The sequence below is a fragment of the Callospermophilus lateralis genome, chromosome 1 (genome assembly GCF_048772815.1).
Source record: "Callospermophilus lateralis isolate mCalLat2 chromosome 1, mCalLat2.hap1, whole genome shotgun sequence".
In the NCBI taxonomy this organism is placed as follows: Eukaryota; Metazoa; Chordata; class Mammalia; order Rodentia; family Sciuridae; genus Callospermophilus; species Callospermophilus lateralis.
This window is the reverse complement of record NC_135305.1, coordinates 100,561,978-100,581,426: the sequence shown is the minus strand read 5'-3', so window position 1 is coordinate 100,581,426 and position 19,449 is coordinate 100,561,978. Positions and strand designations below refer to the sequence as shown.

At 42.6% G+C, this 19,449-nt stretch overlaps 1 protein-coding gene across 1 annotated transcript in view; it reads right to left on the bottom strand.

The window, feature by feature from the left end:
- Window positions 1–618: 618 nt before the first annotated feature.
- The window catches only part of Adcy1 (adenylate cyclase 1), a 147,150-nt gene continuing 128,319 nt past the window's right edge, over window positions 619–19,449 (bottom strand). The window contains exons 15-20 of the mRNA XM_076864453.2: window positions 10,629–10,745; window positions 9,512–9,658; window positions 8,861–8,959; window positions 4,993–5,107; window positions 3,060–3,184; window positions 619–921 (exon numbers count right to left, since the gene is read on the bottom strand). Of these exons, the coding sequence (XP_076720568.2) occupies window positions 619–921; window positions 3,060–3,184; window positions 4,993–5,107; window positions 8,861–8,959; window positions 9,512–9,658; window positions 10,629–10,745 (906 nt within the window). The remainder of the gene's footprint in view (window positions 922–3,059; window positions 3,185–4,992; window positions 5,108–8,860; window positions 8,960–9,511; window positions 9,659–10,628; window positions 10,746–19,449) is intronic.

Below are 19,449 nucleotides of genomic sequence, written 5' to 3'. Positions count from 1 at the left end.
GGCCTGCCTCTGGCTTCTGGTAAAATCCTGCTCATGAGAAAAGCCAGCAGCCTTCACTCTCCATGCAATGAGAGGCAGCTTCTCGATTCTCTCCAGACTGTCCTGTTCAAGACCTGACCAGCTCTGTGCTGTGTCCACAGTGTGAAGAGCTCAGCCCTTATGGCCCTGCCCCACAGTGCTGACTTCCCAGTGCAGTTCTTAGAGCTGCTGCCCAGGGCTGGGGCTGTCCACAGGCCAGGATCCATCACAGCCAGATTGCCGTGGTGCCAACTCAGGGCTCACTGATGATGGATTCGTCTGTCACTCTGCCAGCCAGAACTCCATGACTCTTGTTGTGTTCCTCACAGATATTCTGAAGGTCCCAGCATCGACGGTGACACTGACCAGACCTGGGTAGCTACACTGGGAAGAGGCAGGGCTTCCCTATGCCCCAAAGGGGTGGCTTAGGCACATCTCCTATTGACTCTCAGGTCCCACCTTGAAAATGCTCTTTCTCCTTCCCGGTCACTGTCTTCCTGTTCTGCTCATCTGGATGGTCCTGACTGGAGCCAAGGTGGCCTGTGTCACCCTGGAGCATTCTTGCCCTGCATGCACCTCCAGAGGCCAACGTGAGCTCGGTTAAGCTTCCTTTCCCGCTGCTGCAGGTGGCAGGTACTGGCCTGTGGGAACTGCGGGGAGCCCTGCCCTGACTGGTGGGCCTGCTGCGGGACACAGTGGGGGCCGTCTGGCCTGGCCTCCAGCTCTCCCATAAGCACACATCTTGCGCTCCAAGTGAAGAGGCCTGGGGTGGGAGCCATTTCCATCAGTCCTGCCTTCTAGGAAGTACGTCAGCATTTCCCCCTTGCCTTTGACACTGACTTTGCCTCGGCACACAAAATGGTAGGCACACTTTCTCAGCAGCCGGTGCACCTCCTCAGTCACCTGTCATAAGGAGAAGCCAGGTTATTCTCAGTCATAAGCAGTAAGCGGGGGTCCTCTGGGGACGGGATCCCCAAGTGCACCATTCCATCCTGTATCTCTCACTTGCCCACCCTGACTGCATGAACCTGGTGGAAGCCTTGGGACAAGGTGCGATGCCTTTAGTTGCCAGGGTTAGGGTACAGCTGTCTCCAGGGTTCTGGGAGTAGGGGTCACTAGCATATAGAGGGCAGAGGCAAACTGCCAGGAGAAAACAGGGTCATCTCTTAGCTCCCCTTTTTATCAAGTCTCTAATCAGAATTTTACCCCCAAAAATTCCTGTCTCACAAAGTCAGAGAGAGGATACAAGATGAGAAGCACTTTCTCTTCAATAGGGTCATGTGAACAGCACAGGACAGGATTTCTACTTCGTCTTGGAGCCACCTCTCTCCCTCCATGGCCACCACCATCTTTTTAGTTAAAACAATGCAATCTGCCACAAGCTACCTTCTCATGTCCTGGCAGAGCTGGGGTGGGGGCCCTGGCATTAGTTATCAGGATGCCTGGGCAGGGGAGAGAGGACAGAGGCCCTAGGTGTAGGGGAAGCCGTGGGTGGACGGTTGCACCCAGGCAAGGGGAGATGAGGCCATGGGAGGCTCAGATATCATTCTAGAAACACAGAATCAGCAACACTGACATGGGGCAGTGGCCTGCCTGAAGATAGGGCAGGGCTGCCTTGAAATTCTCCCTTGGGGAGTGACCAGCTTTAGGAAGACTACAGAAGAATGGAAGCCAGAGGTCATGGTAACAAAGTATTGAGCACATCCTAGAGAGGGACGACAGTGAAGGCTGAACAACTATGGGAGAGTACTGAATGCCACTCAGCTGTGCTCTTACACATGGTTATGACAGTACATTTTATAATAATAAATAAATCTTAGGAAAAAGAAAAAAAAAAGTAATAATGCAGAAGTACAGAGATGTTCTGTGCATGTTCCAGACAGGAGAGGAAGTACCACAAAGATTTTGGCTTACCTACTTTTTTTTCTTTTTCTGAAGGGAGTGGTATACAGAGGATTGAACCCAGGGGTACTTTACCACTAAACTACATCCCTAGTCCTTTTGAAGTTGCTAAGGCTGGTCTCGTAATTGATCCTCCTGCTTCAGCCTCCCTAGTCACTGGGATTACAGGCATGTGCCACTGTGCCTGATTGGTCTATTTCTTAAACTGTGGAACCCAACAACCAACCAAAGCACCTGACCTTGAGATGTTGCCCAATAAATGCTCCTCAGAGAAACATCTGAGCCCTGCCTGGGGGCCTCTTCAACTGAATGAGGATATGCTGGCTGCTGCCCTGGATGCTGAAACTTGGTGTCTTATTTGTGGAGCCAATGCTTGCACCTCACGGTCATCTGCAGTGAGGCTTTGTGGTAAGGTGAAGGACCAACACCCAGTGGGACACAACACAGTGACAGCTGTCACTGAATTGAGTCAGACAACCCCTCCCAGGGCCCAGCCACAGCAGGAGAGAACCAGCCCTAACTGTCAAGTGCCCTCTGTTCCCTTCCCCATTCCATAGTGAACAGATCAATCATGCACTGGGGGTGCCTCAGGCCTTCAGTGCCAGGTCGGGTGGCAGGGGGGCTGGCCCACAGGGCCTTATCCAAGTAGGCATCAAGGCCAGGTTTCATGTTACTCTAAGGGGAATCCTAAAGGCACTCCCTCCCCCCACTGCCTTTTTGTCCTTTCAGTGGTTCTTAGAAGGTGTCACAGCCCCTTCTGAGTTGTCCAGAAGTTCCTCAGTTATGGTGGCATGCACCCTGACCTTCAAATTCAGGTAAAACCCTTCCCTCCTATGGCAGCCAGGCAGAGCCCAGGTCCTGAGACAAGAGAGGAAACTGAGCAATTAGGCTGTCAGGATTAGTGCATGGCCCTGACCCCATGACTCACTGTGATCCCCAACTCTCTACTGCTCATTCAAAAGCCACCCACAAGGCAGCACAAACAAATCAAATAGCAAAATCAAATTGACAAGGAGGAACTGTACCCTCCAGACCTTGAGCTATGCAGTACCACTTACCGGTCGCATACGTCAGAACCCCCTCGGCCCTCTATGCCTCAGTTTGGGCATTGCATCTTGGGAATTTGTGAGTAAACTTACCTGGATTCTGCCCTGGACTCCGGTGCTGTCCATCCGACTGGCCACATTGACCGTGTTTCCCCAGATGTCGTACTGGGGCCTACGAGCACCAATCACTCCAGCCACCACAGGGCCAACATTGATACCTAGAAAACAGTCATGTATGGCCCTGTGGTCAGCTGGAAAAGTAGGACTCACTGGCTGGGGCCACCCAGTGTATTTAATGATGTCCTCAGTGGAGAAAAGCTGCCCCCTTCTAGGTCTTGCTGTGTCCTAAAGCAGAACTCCTCCAGACTCACAGAGGGGCAGCAGCAAGTCCTTCCTGCCCAGGGCTCCCAGGTAGCCAGTGGGCAGTCCCCTCACAACACCCTCCACTGCTGTTTGCAATAGCACCGTCAGAAATAATTCCTAATCTCAAGGAAAAGCCCAGGTCCGGCAATACTGGCCCTTGTGTGGAGTTGTTCTCTAGAGCTACCAAAAAGTCTGACTGCACTTTCTCCTGAACTTTTCTCAGGGTACAATGCTGCAACTATTTCAGCACATGGGTCATAGAACTAAGCATGATAATTCAGATGCTCTGAGGGGAGGCTGTGGAGGCCCCTCTCTTTCTGCAGCGTGGGGTCCAGCTGGCCTCTGAGCACCTGCACTCCTGGAGAGTGTCACAAGGTCCAGGTGCACCTGAGTCTGAATCACCCTTGTGAGACCTCTGGCAAAGTGCTTACCTTCTCTGGGTCTGGGTTTCCTTCCCTGTAAATGGGGCACAAAACTTCTTGTGCTGCCCTGGCCTGGCCTTAGGCAGGACAGCCAGGGGATTCATCACAGACCACTGGCACTGTCCCAGAGACCAAGTCTGATAGGAGCAGATGCCACATCTTATCTTCCCTTCTTTCTGTGCTTATGAATCTATTTTTATGTCAACTCTGGAAACCTCATCCTAGGTGGACGAGATTGAGTTGGGACCAGCCTGTTGGGCAGTACGACTGCAAGGGCTGCTGATCACGTCATGTCTTCCTTTGTGTGAGATGAAGGAACAGAATCTCTCCAACCCACCACCAAATCTAATTCTGGTTACATCAGTACGTCTAGTAACTGGAGCCCAAGGCTCAAGAGGAGGCCCAGATGCTAGGGAGGAGGGGTGGTGGCTGACCCTTGCCCTACCTTCAGGCTGGACACCATGCTAAAACAGAACTTGGCATCTAAGGACATCAGCTTTCCATGACTACGAAGTACGTAACTGCCTCCCTCACACTCAAGCACCACCCAAGTTTGTTTTAAAGGCCACTGGATATTTGAATTATAGGACAACCATAAACCTCTAGTTTAACTGCATACTAGACTAGAAGAAAGGAAGGAAGGAAGCAAGCAAGCATTTGGGAGAGAAAGGAAGTAACCATAAATATCTGTTTTTATTGGATTCTGGACTAGCATGAAGTTTTCTTATAAACTATCTACATCTCAGAAAAGGGTGAATTAGGAATTAACATCCCGCCCCCATCAACCAACCATAGTTTTGTAAAAGCTAGAAAGGAACTTAGACACCTAGCTTTCTTTCCTCACTTCACAGGCCAGAGAAGGAGCTGCCTGGGTTCCACAAACGGGCCTAGCCAAGGTCTCTTTCTAAGGGGACCCACATGCCTCAGCCGCTGCAGCTAGCACTCATGAGCTGAAAGGACACTATTCCACCAGTTGAGTGTGTACGCCTCTGAACAACTCGGCAACAACCTAGATTTCTAGCATGTCTCTGAGCTGGACAAAGACTCTTTTGTCCTAAGTCCTTTTCTGAAGCATCCGTACTTCCACAAGTCACTTTCAGAGGCAAGGGTGTCCCCATGTCTGCGACGTGTTCCTGGATGCCACTCTCCCTCCTACAAGACCAGGAACCTGCAGCCCTCTCTCAGGTAGGAATAGGAAAGGTATTCTCCACCAAAGATGGGATAGGTCTAGAGCCACCTACCAACTCGGAGGACAAAGTCATTGTACGACTGGTAGTTGATTTCATCCAAGACGTCAAACATGTCAATAGCAAAGTCAGCCAGTGTGCTGAGGTGGGAGGAGATGGACTTCTTAGCCTAGGCATGAACAGATGAAAGCATTATGTTTGGAGGGTGCCATTACAGGAGGATACAGACCATCTGCACCAGTCCTGGGTCTGTGATTTGATTCCTATATTAAAGCACAGCAGCCCTGGAAACTGTAGCTGCTGCTGGTATCTGGTTGAGGGTACATTTATCAGTCCTTCTTATGGGGTGGAGAGTAAGGCAGGGTACTGTCCACACTGCCTCCCAAGGGACAGAGACAGGCTTCTCCTAAAACCATGCAAACCTGGTCATGCCCCTCTGCGGGCTGGTGAGCCCTGGGATTGGGAGACCTGCTCAAATTCCTACTCAGATAATGCTGTCATCACCCACTGCAAATGAACAAAGCAAGGACAGAGGAACTATGCCAGGGAGCAGCGCCAACTTCCTTCCTGTTGGGAGTGTGTGTGTGTGTGTGTGGGGGGGTGGGTGTTGAAGTCTTTTCGTGAAAGAGTAACAGTTGTAAGGTTTCTAATTTTTATTTTCTAAAGAAAATTTTATTAGCCCTCAACATCAGAGAACTAATGCCTTGAAAAAAAATCAGCAGACTATTTTTCAGGACAGGTTTTGGTTTATAAATAAACTGAGTAGATTATATAAAGTTCTCATGTTCCCATCCTCCTCCACATAGAATTCCCATTATTGCTAAAATCACCCATTCCTCTGTACACTTGTTACAACTGAAGGGCCAATGCTGACATAAAATTATCACCCAAAGATTACAGTTAACATTAGGGCTTATTCTTAGTGTTGTGTATTTAATGGGTTTTGACAAATGCATAACATACAGTGACACACATCTACCACCAGTGTCACACAAAATAGTTTCAATGCCTTAAAAATCTTCTGTGCCTAGTCATTTCTCCCTTTCCCCAAACCCCAACAAACACTAATCTTTTTATAGCCTCCATAATTTTTCCTTTTCTAGAATGTCATGTGATTGGAATCATACAGTAGGTAGGCTTTTTTTTAATATTTATTTTCTGATGTAGATGGACACAACACAATGCCTTTATTTTTATGTGGTGCTGAGGAGCGAACCCGGGTCCCGCCAGTGCTAGGCGAGTGCTCTCTAACACTGAACCACAATCCCAGCTCCCAAGTAGGTAGGCTTTTCAGACTGGCTTCCTTTATGTAGTAATTTGTATTTAAGGTTTCACCATGTCTCTTTATGACTTGAGAGCTCATTTCTTTTTATCACTTAATAATATTCAATTTTATGAATATATTAGAATTTGTTCACCCATTCATTAATTGAAGGGCTCACAGGTTTCGGTGATAATAAAGCTGCAATCAATAAAGCTGCACACATTTCTATTTCTGTGTGGACACAGTTTGCATCTCATTTTGATAAATATCAATGACTGCAATTGTCTAGACAGCATGGATAAGACTACGTTCAGCTTTGTAATAAGATTCTGCCAAACTGCCTTCACAGTGGCTGTACCATTTTTCTTCCCACCAACAATGGATGAGAGTTCCTGATGCCTACCATGGATCTTCTTTGGTAAACTGCATGTTCAGATTCACTTTTTAACTAGGTTGTTTTCCTTCTATTATTGATTTTAAGAAGTCTTTGTATATTTTAGATATAAACCCTTTATCAGGTAGTTTGCAAAGATTTTCTCCAAGCTTGTGGCTTGACTTTTCATTTGCTTAATATATTTCGTGGAGTAGGAGTTTTTAATTTTAATAAAATTAAATTTAATAAACCTCAAATTAAATTTTTTTTCTTTCATGGATCATGCTTTTGGTATTGTCTCTAAAAAGTCATCACCAAACCAGAAATCATTTTATAGTTTTGAATTTTGTATTTAGGTTAATTACCTATTTGAGTTAATTTTTGTGATGGGTAACAAGGTCTGCATTTATATTTTTTCTTCTTTTTAATGGATATCCAGTTGTTCTAGCATCATTTGTTAAGAGGACTATCATTTCTCTTCATTTGTCACAGATCAGTTGACTATATTTGTGTGGGTCTATTTATGGGCTCTTTATTCTAATTCATTGATCTCTTTGTCTGTTCTTTCCCTAATACCATACTATCTTGATTACTGTAGCTTTATTTTCAGTCTTGAAGCTGGACATTGTTAGTCCTCCAGCTTTGTTCTTCCTCTTTAATATTGTGTTTGCTATGCTGGACCTTTTGTCTTTAATTATAAACTTGGGATCATTTTGTGAATATCATAAAATATCCTGGTGGGAATTTGATTAGTATTGCATTAAATCTATAGATCAAGTCAGGAAGAACTGAAATCTTGATAATATTAATTCTTCCTGTGCAAAAACATGGAATATATTTCCACTTATTTATCCCTTTCTTGAATTCTTTTATCAGAGCTTTGTAGTTTCCTTCATATAGATCTTGTATATATCTTGTTAGATTTATATCTAGCATTTTTGGGTGCTAATGTAAATGGTACAGTGTTTGTAATTTCCAATTCCAATTGTTCACTGCTGATATATAGGATAGCGATTAAATTTTATATATTAAACTTTATATCCTGCAACCTTGCTAGAATCACTTACTAGTTCCAGGATTTTTTTTTATTGTTGACTTTTTCAAATTTACTACACAAATAATCATGCTATCCGCAAACAAAGACAATTTTCTTTCTTCCCAATCTGCATGCCTTTCATTTTATTTTCTTGTCTTATTGCTTAGATAGGACTTTTGATACAATATTGAAAAGGATTAGAGAGAGAGGAAATTCTTACTGTGCTCCTGATCTGAGGGTGAAAGTTCCTAATTGATATTAAGCTATAGGTTTTTTGTTTTGTTTTGTTTTTTGTTTGTTTTGTAGAGGATGTTTCTTTACATTCACAGTTTACCTAGTTTTTATTGGGAATGAGTGTTGGATATAGTTAAATGATTCTTCTACCTAGATTAATATGATGAAATCATTTTTCCTCTTTATCCTATTGATGTGATGAAGTTCACACAAGTTGTAATGTTGAACCTGCCTTATATATCTGGAATGAATCTAACTTGGTCTTAGTTCATAATTCTTTTCATTCATTACTGAATTCAATTTTCTAATGCATACTCATGACAAATACTAGTATATAGCTTTCCTTTCTTGTGTATTTTTGTCTGAATTTCTGATCAGGGTGATGCTGGCCTCGTAGAATAAGTTAGCAGTGTTCTGTTTTTATCTTCTGGAAGAAACTGAAGATAATTGGTATCATTTTTTTTTTCCTTGAATGGTAGAATTTGCCAATTAATGCATCTGGGGGCTGTAGAAAACTTGCCCAGCATGTGCTTAGCCCTGGGTTCAATCCCAAGCACCACAAACTTATATACATACATAAAATTCTTCATGAAAAAAAAAACTATTACAATGAATGCATCTGGGCCTGCTGCTTTCTGTTTTGGAAGATGTTAATTATTGAATCAATTTATTTAATAGCTATAGATCTATTAACCATATTTATTTTCATATTCACAGTTCTGCTTTGAGGAAGGAGAATACTCAGTGGTGCAGTGCTGGAAGGAAGAAGAGGGAGCAAGTAGGGATAAGAGGGTGGGTCAAAGCTAGAGAAGCCCTTGTGATCAACTTTCTGTGTGGATTTTCCCTAAGAGATCATGTCTGGAGTGAGCCAGCAACTCGACAAGATAGGCTGGGATCCACTCTCCTGATCCAATGAAGGGGAAAACCAACCCCGGTGTGGGGACCTTCCCGGGGTCCCAGAGTCCTCTGGAGCAGGACTGGACCCAGGCCCAGGCACAACAGGGGCACTACTCACTCTGGTTCCTGCTGTGGGCGCCAGCCCCACTGCAGCCATGTAAGTGCTTCCAATGGTCTTGATCTTCTCTAGATCCTTATAAAAGTCTTTGTCCATGAGCTTTGTCAAAAACAAGACAGTTAAACATTATAGAACATTTGAGAGACATCATTGTAGTCATCAGCTATTGGGAGCAACTCGGGAGCTGACCAATATACATTGTGCAGAGCAACCCAACCTCTTTCTTTTGGATGCCAGATAGGTTCTGGGACTGCATATGAAAAAGGCAGCAAGGAGGAATGGTCAAGACCCATCCCTGTCCCTGCAACTGAGCTCACAGTCACTGGGGGAAATGGGGTTTCTGGTGAGGGCAGCAACAGGCAGACACAGTATCTGATTGGAGAAGGTACCTGGAGGTACCCAACTGCCTGCCCTTCTACAGAGGAAGCTGCACAGCCTGGTCACTGTAGATGTCAAGCTCTTGACAACTCAGTGGTCCTTGTCTCCTATCCTAGTGTAAACACCTCCTTTTTAAATTGTCACAGCCGACCCGGACCCTAAAGGAGATGTGTTGTGCTTACTCCCTACACATCTAAAGAGCATGACATATTGGATCAGGTGCAGGGAAAACCAATCAGTACGATGTAAGCAGACAATGCAGCATGGCCTCACCTCATCAAAGTCAGCAATAATCTCGTTGAGGAGTCGCAGACACTCCACTCCCATGTTGTTGCCATCCAGCTCGATGTAGAAGTCATTGAAGTTGGGGATAGAGGCAAACATGACACCCACCTGGGAGTAGGACTGGTAGTAGAGGTCCTGCAAGAGCAGAAAGGTCAACCTGCCAGGCAGTGGGTAGACAGAGCAGCACTTGGGCTAGGGACAATCCAGGCTGCATGGGCCCAGCCTGTTTTACAGACAAGGAGATTTCAGGGGTTTCAGGTCATGAGACTCACACCTCAGGGAAGACCCCTATGTCCCACCTTCTCTTGGAGGCCAGGAAGATGAAGAGGCCATAGGAAAAGACAGAAATTTAGGAAAGCCTTGCACTACTTGGCTGCAAAACTCAGCCAGATGAACAATTAGCACCTGGAGCGACTTCAGGCCAAAGAAAATCAAAGCTGAAACTTGGGGTTTCATTTCTGCCTTTAGGACCTTAAAAGACCAATCCACATTTCTTCATTTTTAAATTTGGCCTTTTAAAGCACTTGGCTTCTACTATATTAATGTTCCAACTTACTGCTATAGCAGTTACGGCTGTTAAAAGTTCTGAACAACTCCAATACGCTAAGCAAAGGGAAGGGAAAAACGAGTCTTCAGAGGTTTCAAGCATATGTAACAAGGCAAATCACTCCATGGCCAAGCATGCTCTTTTTTTTTTTTGGCGAAAAATTATCTATAAGGTAATTTGAAATTTTTAAGTCTTGAGAAACCACATCTGTGGTTTTCTTTGCCTTGGATGGAATAATAATAAATACTATGTTCTTTCCCATGATTCAAAGAGGAGAAGAAAACTAAATCAAACACTCCTTCAAATGGGGCCCCAGGAGCTCCCTGATGACCCAGCACTGGCCCTTCCCTCACGCACAGGCCAGATGGCCCAGTGAGAAGCTGAGTCTGCTAAATCACAACATCCTTCAGCTAGGGAGGCCTCCAGTTAAAACAGAGAAAAGAGGGTGGGTCCAAACTAGATCTTCACCTGCAAATCAGGATCCCCTGACACCTCAAAAGATCCCAGCAAACTTCAGTAGAGGTACAGAATGTGGTAACCATGTAGCAAGGTGCTCACCATATTCCGGGGATTGGACATGAGGAAGTGCTGTGCAACGTGGGCTGGAAGGAGGTTAAAGAGGATCCTCTTGTTGTCCAGCTTTACCCTCTCCATATCATCCCGCTCCTCTTCTGCCTGAGGGGCATGGGGATCATGAGGATCAGTCATTCACCTGCCCTTACCTGCCCACTGCAGCTTCTCTCTGATCATCCACACTGGACTCTGTGCGAATGAACGGTCCATACTAGGGCTTTCCCTTCCCTCCCACCAGACACAGGGACCAGAGCCAGATTATTGAACTGGGAGATTTACAGATGTATGCATAAATCATCTCCCCTACTACTGTAATTTTCAAAGATTAGATAATGGCTCCTCTCACTTTCAGGGTCTTCCCCATCCCCAGCCACTTCCTGGGAAACAGATACTTTGCACCAGCTCCAGGCATCCACCCAGGTCTGTTTGCCCAGTATCAGGCAGCGGATACTTCCCTAAGGCACCCAAAGATCCCTCTAGAACTTCTCTGTCTTCCTTCATGAGAGCTCATATCCCTCTGGTATTGAGATAAGAATGCTGTGGGATGTCAGCTCTCATTTGGAGGCAAACCAAAAGGCTCATCTCAGACTTCCCAAGTCAGACCCCCAAATCAAGGAGGGCCTGGAATAAGATATTCGAAACTCTTTAAAAGATAACAAATACCAGCCAAGATTGCTATCTCCAGAAAGGCTATATTTCAAATTCAATGAAGAATTAAAAACTTCACATGACATGGATAAACTAAAAGAATTCATGACCACTAAGCCACTTTTACAAAGAATACTCAAGACATACTGCAAACGGAGGAAACCAAAAGCAAACCCAAAGCTCCCAAAGGGATTAAGATCACTAGAAGAGCAGCCAATTGATTGAAAATTAAGACAGTTAAATATAGCAAACAAACCAAAATGGCAGAAAAATAAAAACATATGTACATAATAACACTGAATGTAAATGATCTCAACTCCCCAATTAAAACACATAGATTAGCAGACTGGATCAAAAAACAAAATCCAACTACATGCAGTGTGCAAGAGACTGATCTTATGGGCAAAGACCTCACAGGCTGAAAGTAGAATGATGGAAAAAATATTCCATGCAAATGAAATCTGAAAACAAGCAGGTGTAGTTATTCTCATAACTGACAAGCAGATTTTAAGCAAAAGTTAACCAGATAAGACAAAGAAGGCCATTATGGACTGGTAACAGGAGCTATCCAACAAGAAGATATAACAATAGTAAATATATATAGCCCAATTAGTCAATTAGTGCACCTAATTATATATATATATATATATATATATATATATATATATATATATATACACATATACATATATACTCTTGATGTTCAAATTACCTTATAGATTTACATATATATATATATATATATATATATATATATATACATACATACATACACATACATACATATATATTTCCTCTTGATGTTCAATCCCAGATAGAACTCAGTACAAAACTACTGGGGGCTTTCGACACATTCTTATCACCAATGGGCCATTCAAGGAAGATATTTATGATATTAATATAAGTCAAATGGATCTAGTAGACATCTACAGAATATTTTACCCCCAAACAGCTGAATTTACTTTCTTCTCGGTAGCTCATGAAACTTTTTCCAAAATAGACCATGTTTTATGTTAATAAATACAAAATAACTTGTATAATCCTGTGCAACCTATCAGATAATAATGGAATGAAACCAGAAATTAACAGCAAGAAAAACATTGGAAACCATATAAACACATGGAGATTGAATAATAGTCTGTTAAATGAAGAATGGATCAAAGAAGAAATGAGAATAGAAATAAAAAACTCTTAGAAATGAACATGAACAGAGATACAACATATAAAAATCTACGGGATAGGATGAAAGCAGTTCAAAGAGGGAAATTTATAACATTGACTGCCTGCATTAAAAAATAGAGAGATCCCAAATAAATAAGCTTATGCTACCACTCAAGGCCTTAGGGGAAAAAACTAATTCCAAAATCAGTAGAAGACAGGAAATAATTAAAATCAGATCCAAAATTAATTAAATAGAGAATAAAAAATACACAATATCAGTGCAGCAAAGAGTTGGTTCTTCTAAAAGATAAGTAGTATTGGTAACTCTTAGCCAAACTAACCAAAAGAAAGCAAAAGAAAACCCAAATAACCGAAAAGAGATGAAAAAGTCATATCGCCACACACCCCCTGAAATCCAGAAGATTATCAGAACTTATTTTGAAAATTTATACTCCAATAAACTGGAAAATGTAGATGACACTGACAAATTTCTAGACATAAATGACCTGCCCAAATTTAATCAGGAAGATATAGAAAACCTACACAGACCAATATCAAGTAATGAACTTGAAACAGTAACTGAAAGTCTTCCCAAAAAGAAAAGTCCGAGATCAGATAGATTCTCAGTTGCATTACACCAGACCTTTAAAGAAGAACTAACACCAGTCTTTCTCAAATTATTCCATGAAATTGAAAGGGAGGGAACACTCCCAAATACATTCCATGAAGCCAGTAAACCCTGATACCAAAACCCAAGACTCATCAAGGAACAACAAAAAAACAAACAAACAAACAAACAAAAAATCTAAATGTCAATACCCCTAAAGAACATATGTGCAAAAATCCTTAATAAAATATTAGCAAACTCCTTTCAAAAGCACATCAAAAAGATAATACACTACAATCAATGGATTTTGTTACAGGGATGCAAGGTTGCTAGACATACATGAATCCATAAATGTAATTCACCACATAAACAGAGTTAAGGATACAAATCACATAATCAGAATAGGCCTTTGATAAAATGCAGCACCCATTCATTATAAAAATGCTAAAGAAGATCAAAGATACTTACCTCAACATCGTAAAGGCTATTTATGACAAGCCTTTGGGCTTGTCAACATCATACAAGATGAAAAAAAAACTAAAAGCATTTCCTCTACAATCATAAACAAGACACTCTCACCACCACTCCTATTCAATATAGTCCTCAAAACATCAGCCAAAGTGATCATGAAATAAAGGGAAATCCAAGGAATACAAATAGGAAAAGAAGTCAATTTTTATTTGTTTGCTGATGACATGATCCTATATCTATACGAATCAAGTAACTGTATAGTAGAATACAAGATCAACATTCATAAATCAATAGCTTTCCTGCATTACAACTGTGATCCTGCTGAGAAAGGAAAACTATCCTATTTATAATGACCTGGAAAAACTAAAATACTTGGGAATTAATCTAGAAAAAAAAACAGATCAAGAAAAAAACAGCCCTTACATTCATCATCCATTTGGAAGAATAAGAGACTCAGAATAGGCAAAGAAATCCTGAGCAAGAGGAGTGATGCAGAAGACATCACAGTACCTGATCTTAAATTATAGTACAGAGCTATTGTAACAAAACCAGCATGGTATCGGCAACAAAATAGACATAAAGACCAATGGACTAGAAGATAGAAATAAACCCACATATTTACAGTCCTCTGATACTTGACAAAAGTGCCAAAAATACATGTTGGATAAAAGATAGTCTTTTAAACAAATGGTGCTAGAAAAACTGGATATTCACATGTAGACGAATGAAATTAGATCTGTATCTCTCATTCTGCACAAAGTCAAACCAAAGTGGATCAAAGACATAGGAATTAGAAAAGAAACTTTTCAATTACTAGAAGAAAACAAAGGATCAATACTCTATCATACAGGTGCAGGCACCAATTTCCTTAAAAAGACCCCTAAAGCTGAAGAAATAAAGATAAGAATCAATAAGTGGGATGCCATCAAAATAAAAACCTTCTGCATAGCAAAGAAAATGATTAAGAGCATGAAGAGAGAGCTTACAGAATAACAGAAAATGTTTGCTAGACACTTCTCTGATCCAGAATACATAAAGAACTCAAAAAGCTTAGTATCACAAAACAAATGACCCAATTAATAAATGGGCAAAAGAACTATATAGAATTTCTCCTAAAAAGAAACACAGATGGCCAACAAATATATGAAAAATTATTTAACAACCCTAGAAATCTGGGAAATGCAAGTCAAAACTGCACTAAGATTTCATCTCACGCTAGTTGAAGTGAAACTTATCAAGAATACAAATAATAATAAATGCTGGTGAGAATGTAAGATACACTCATATATATAGGACTGCAAATTAGTGCAACCACTCTCGAACACAGTATGGAGATTCCTCAAAAAACTAGGAGTGGAACCACCATATGGACCTGCTATCCCCACTCTTTGATATTTATCCAAAATAATTAAAATCATTATTCTACAGTGATACAGCTAGGTCAATATTTATAGCAGCACAATTCACAATAACCAAGTTATGGAACCAGCCCAGGTGCCCACCAGTAGATGAATGGATTAAGAAAATATAAGGTATATACACCATGGAGTTTTACTCTGTCATAAAGAAGAATGAGATTATGGCATTTAGCTCTAAGTGTATAGAAATGGAAAACATCACACTAAATGAAATAAGCCTGATTCAGAAAATCAAGGGTCAAATGTTTGCTTTCATATATGAAAGCTAGAGCAAAACAAGGGGGGAAAGGGGTGGGGGGATTGGATTTCATAAAGCTATAGGGACGACTAGTGCAGTAGAAGAAGATTGAGAAGGAGGGAAGAGGGACACCAAAGGGGAGGAAATACAGAATAAGTTTAACAAAATTACACTACATGCATGTATATATACAACACAGGAAATTTCACCTTTATGTATATGTAGAAAGCACCCATCAAAAATATACAAATAAACAAGTGGAAGTAAGATCAGAAGCACAGAGGAAGGAGAAAAGTAGGATAAAGAAGGGGAGGGAAAGGTGGTGGCAGGGAACAGAAACTGAAATGGGTAAATCAAATTCCATGCATGTATGATTTTGTCAAAATGAACCCAATTACTATGTGTAACTATAATGCTCTAAGAGAGAGAGAGAGAGAGAGAGAGAGAGAGAGAGAGAGAGAGAGATATTGCTGTGGGGACCTGGTGGGGTGGACCTACGAGCTCTGGCCAGTAATAAGCACCATCTCCTAGAACAGGAAACCAGAGGCTCCGATGTGAACAGCAGGCACAGCCTAGTCCTAGCCTGCTCACCACCAGCTGCAGGGCTCTGCAGAGGCTGATGAAAACAGCAGCATGGGCCACCAGGGGCCTTAAGATGTGCTGCTGGCAGGGCCCATGGCCTGTGGCACAGGCAGCCTTCAAAGACAGAAGCCACTGGAGTCACTGTACATCCATCATCGAAAATCTGATGAACAAGGAGCTCAGCCTTGGAAATCTACATGTGCCAGTATTGAAGGGCACCAAACTTCTGGGTATAGTAGAAATTGCATAATCACATCCTTGCTGAAGTCCCAAGACCTATTGCTAAAGGCCATGGCTCAAAGACCAGCACCATGGTTCATGTCCTGGGGGTGACAGGCAGCTTGCACCTCTCCGTGCTACTGTATTCTTGTTATAAAATATGTACGAAATATCTGTTTTTAGAGGCCCATTTCTAGGGCTGTACTCATCAAGGACTCCAGAGTGGCATGTGGCCTCCTGGGCCTTAAAAGTGTAGTCTCTCTTCTTGGTAGGATTGCTATGATTTAAGTTGAACTGGCTATTTACTTGTTGCTAGACTTCATGTAGAGATTCTAACCGTTAAATCACGAAGTGGAGATTTCCAAGGAGAGATGTGAGGAGGCGTCGAGCTGCGGGGGTTGGGCATGAGGCCACTCTGACCACAAGATCACCTGGCTATGCTGGGAAGGACCCCACCATTAGGTGTTTTCTGAGGAAAAATGGCCAATGAACCAGCAGGACCTACGAAGACAGCCCCATCAATGTGTTTATCCTGCTTTTTAGCAAAAGCAAAACACAGTGGGCAAAGACAAAAGAGACAACCCTGGGCCATGACCTCCAGGTCAGAGCAGAGCTGTTCACGGGCTGCCCAGACAGCCTGGAGCCTGATCTGTAAACAGTAGAACATGGCCATGGGCAGTTCTGAAAGGGTCTCAGGGTTCATGGACTGTGTTGGAAAGAAAAGTCACAGAGGGCAACATGGGCATGCGCCTGCCACAAGCCTTTACTATTTAGGTGCAACACAGGCAGCAAGCCTCATGAAATCCATGTCTTGCTTTGGGTCTCACTCAAAGGTCAGTGGCCTCTATTTTATAGTCTCTGATTGTCTTTTCATCTCAGAGTCCTTTCACTATAACGTTTAGAACATGCTTCTCTCCATGGGGCACACATTATTATGTGTTACCGTGTTACCCTCTAATACACAAAGAAGAAAGGTTCTTAAAGGGTGAGATGAACAGGAAGCAGTTTTGTGTAATCCCAGCGGCTTGGGAGGCTGGGGCAGGAGGATCCCAAGTTCAAAGCCAGCCTCAGCAACTTAGCAATGCCCTAGGCAACTTAGAGACCACCAACTCAAAATAAAAAAAAAAATTTAAAATGGTCTGGGGATATGACTCAGTGGGTAAGCTCCTCAGAGTTCAATCCCTGGTACTAAAATAAATAAAAAATCAAACAAATAAATACTGGTTTTGTTGTATTTATTAATGGAACAAAAAAATTATCATCTTTCCAATGTAAATGTTAATATTTTAGTGATAACAATGCAATTGAATGTATGATTAAGAACAAAACCTTGGCTTATTACATTGTGATTTGAAAAAGTCTGCCTCTGAGTTCTGTTATGTCAACATCTGAATTATGAGCCGTCCAAGTAGCTGTCCTTCCTAACTCATTATATAGGTTTTAGTCCACATAGAGATGCAAAGATTTTTTTGTTGAAACTTGACTGAAAAATGTAGTTCTTCCCCATGCCAGTTGATTTTATGAACTAAGCAGAAGTTATACTGTTATGTTTCAATGAGATGAAAGTCCACTGGAATTCTCTAGAATTCCAACCTGCCAGGAAACTAGTATTTTAAAGACTTGTGGGTGACACACAACAGAGTCACATGACAGATGCACAGTCACAACTTTCCAAAATGTTCTCTTGACAGTAGTTCCTTTCAAAAGGACTTCCCTTCTCACTTGTGCTTATATTTTAGAATTTTTCTACCAAGGCACATCTATTGACCAGAATGCAGCATTTCAGAGGAGGTCCCCACCTGAGGCACCTATCATTATGAAACAATAACCCAAGCCAAACAACACACAGCCTGACTTGTCAACTTCCTGTGACACTGACAGGTACTGTAGCTGACTCTTGCCATCACCCTGACAAAGAGTCCTCAGTCCAACAAATGAGATCAGCAACCCCCAGCCCAGCACCTAGAATCAACATTGCCCTCCCTATGAGGGAAGAGCACTACAGGGTGGCCCCGTTCTCCCTCTGTGCCCTCTTGCAAGGGACACACGACGTTTGCTGGGAGAGATCAGCACAGACAATTTGTTCTTCCATACTAGGGCAGTACCTTTCTTAATGTTCAGATACAATCACTATAAATGAACTTTCTGATGTCCTCTCCCACTGAACCATCTAGAATCCTTCCAGCTCGGAGAACCACTTCTTTGGGGGAGGATATAGAGAGGGAAAAAAATTTTTCCCTAGCACAGGGAACAGCTAAGATCAAGCAACTTCAGGGCACAGGGTAGAGGTCATAGTTCCTAACTTTGGAACAGAGTTGTTTCATGTTATTTCCCTTTGAAAATTGATTTTCCACAAAAAAATCCACAACATGTCAATCAGCGATGGCATACATCTCTGCATCATGTCACTGCCCCTCAGATGGATCGAGTCTTAAGATCAGAGTGGCCCAGACATGGCAGGCTAGGTGGGATGAGTGCCCAGAGCAGCACCCACCCCTGAAGTTTTTCAGGAAGACTGAAACTTGAGCAGTCCACCTTGAACAGATCCTAGTGGCTTCCTTCTTCCCTGATGGCTCTGGAGTAGACATTCCTAATGTCCCCCCACTGACTTCTAGGAATGACAAAGTCACACAAGCCACCCTTGAAGATGAGTGAGGACCACACGCTGCTTCTGGCCTAGAATCCTCAGCGTGGCCCTGAACCCCTCCACCCACCTTTCCATGCTGAAAAGAGCTAAGGAATCTCTAATGTCCATCAGCATGGCTCCTGGAGGGCTACAGTGCTGTGGTTCCCTTGATGACCTGTAAACCTTGCTGATTTATCCTACTGACTCCTGGAGATCTCTCCCTGCAGCCCAGCCCAGTCTGACCCTCAGAGTGCTGGGTTCCAAGAGAAGCTCTAAAGGGCCACACTTTGGGGGAACTTCCACCTTTCCCCTTATCTCCCTCCATACAGTTAAGTCCCTAACAGGCTTCTACACCATTCCAGACCCCCACCCTCCCTTGTCCCCTGCAAGTGTGATCATGTATTCTCCACCTCTGTCCCTGACTCTTTCCAGGCTTGATAAGGAAGGGTTTTCCCTCAAATAACAGCATTTCAAGAAGCAGTATTATTTATTTTTATTATAATTATTTTAACCATATTATCTGTACAAATTAATGGGTTTCACTGTGACATTTCCACACATACATTGGTCATTTCAACCACATCTATTGCCAACTCTTGCCCCCTCCCTTCTCCCCTCTTCACTGGCTCCCTTAACCCCTCCCTAGTCTTCTAATTTTAGGTCATCTTTTTATTTTTTTACCTAACACATATGAGAGAATGCATGCAATACTTATCTCCAATTTCATTAATTTTCCTGCAATTGACACAATTTCATTTTTTTTATATCTGAATAAAACTTCATTATGTATAAGCCACATTTTCTTTATCCATTCATCTGCTGACAGGCAACTAGAC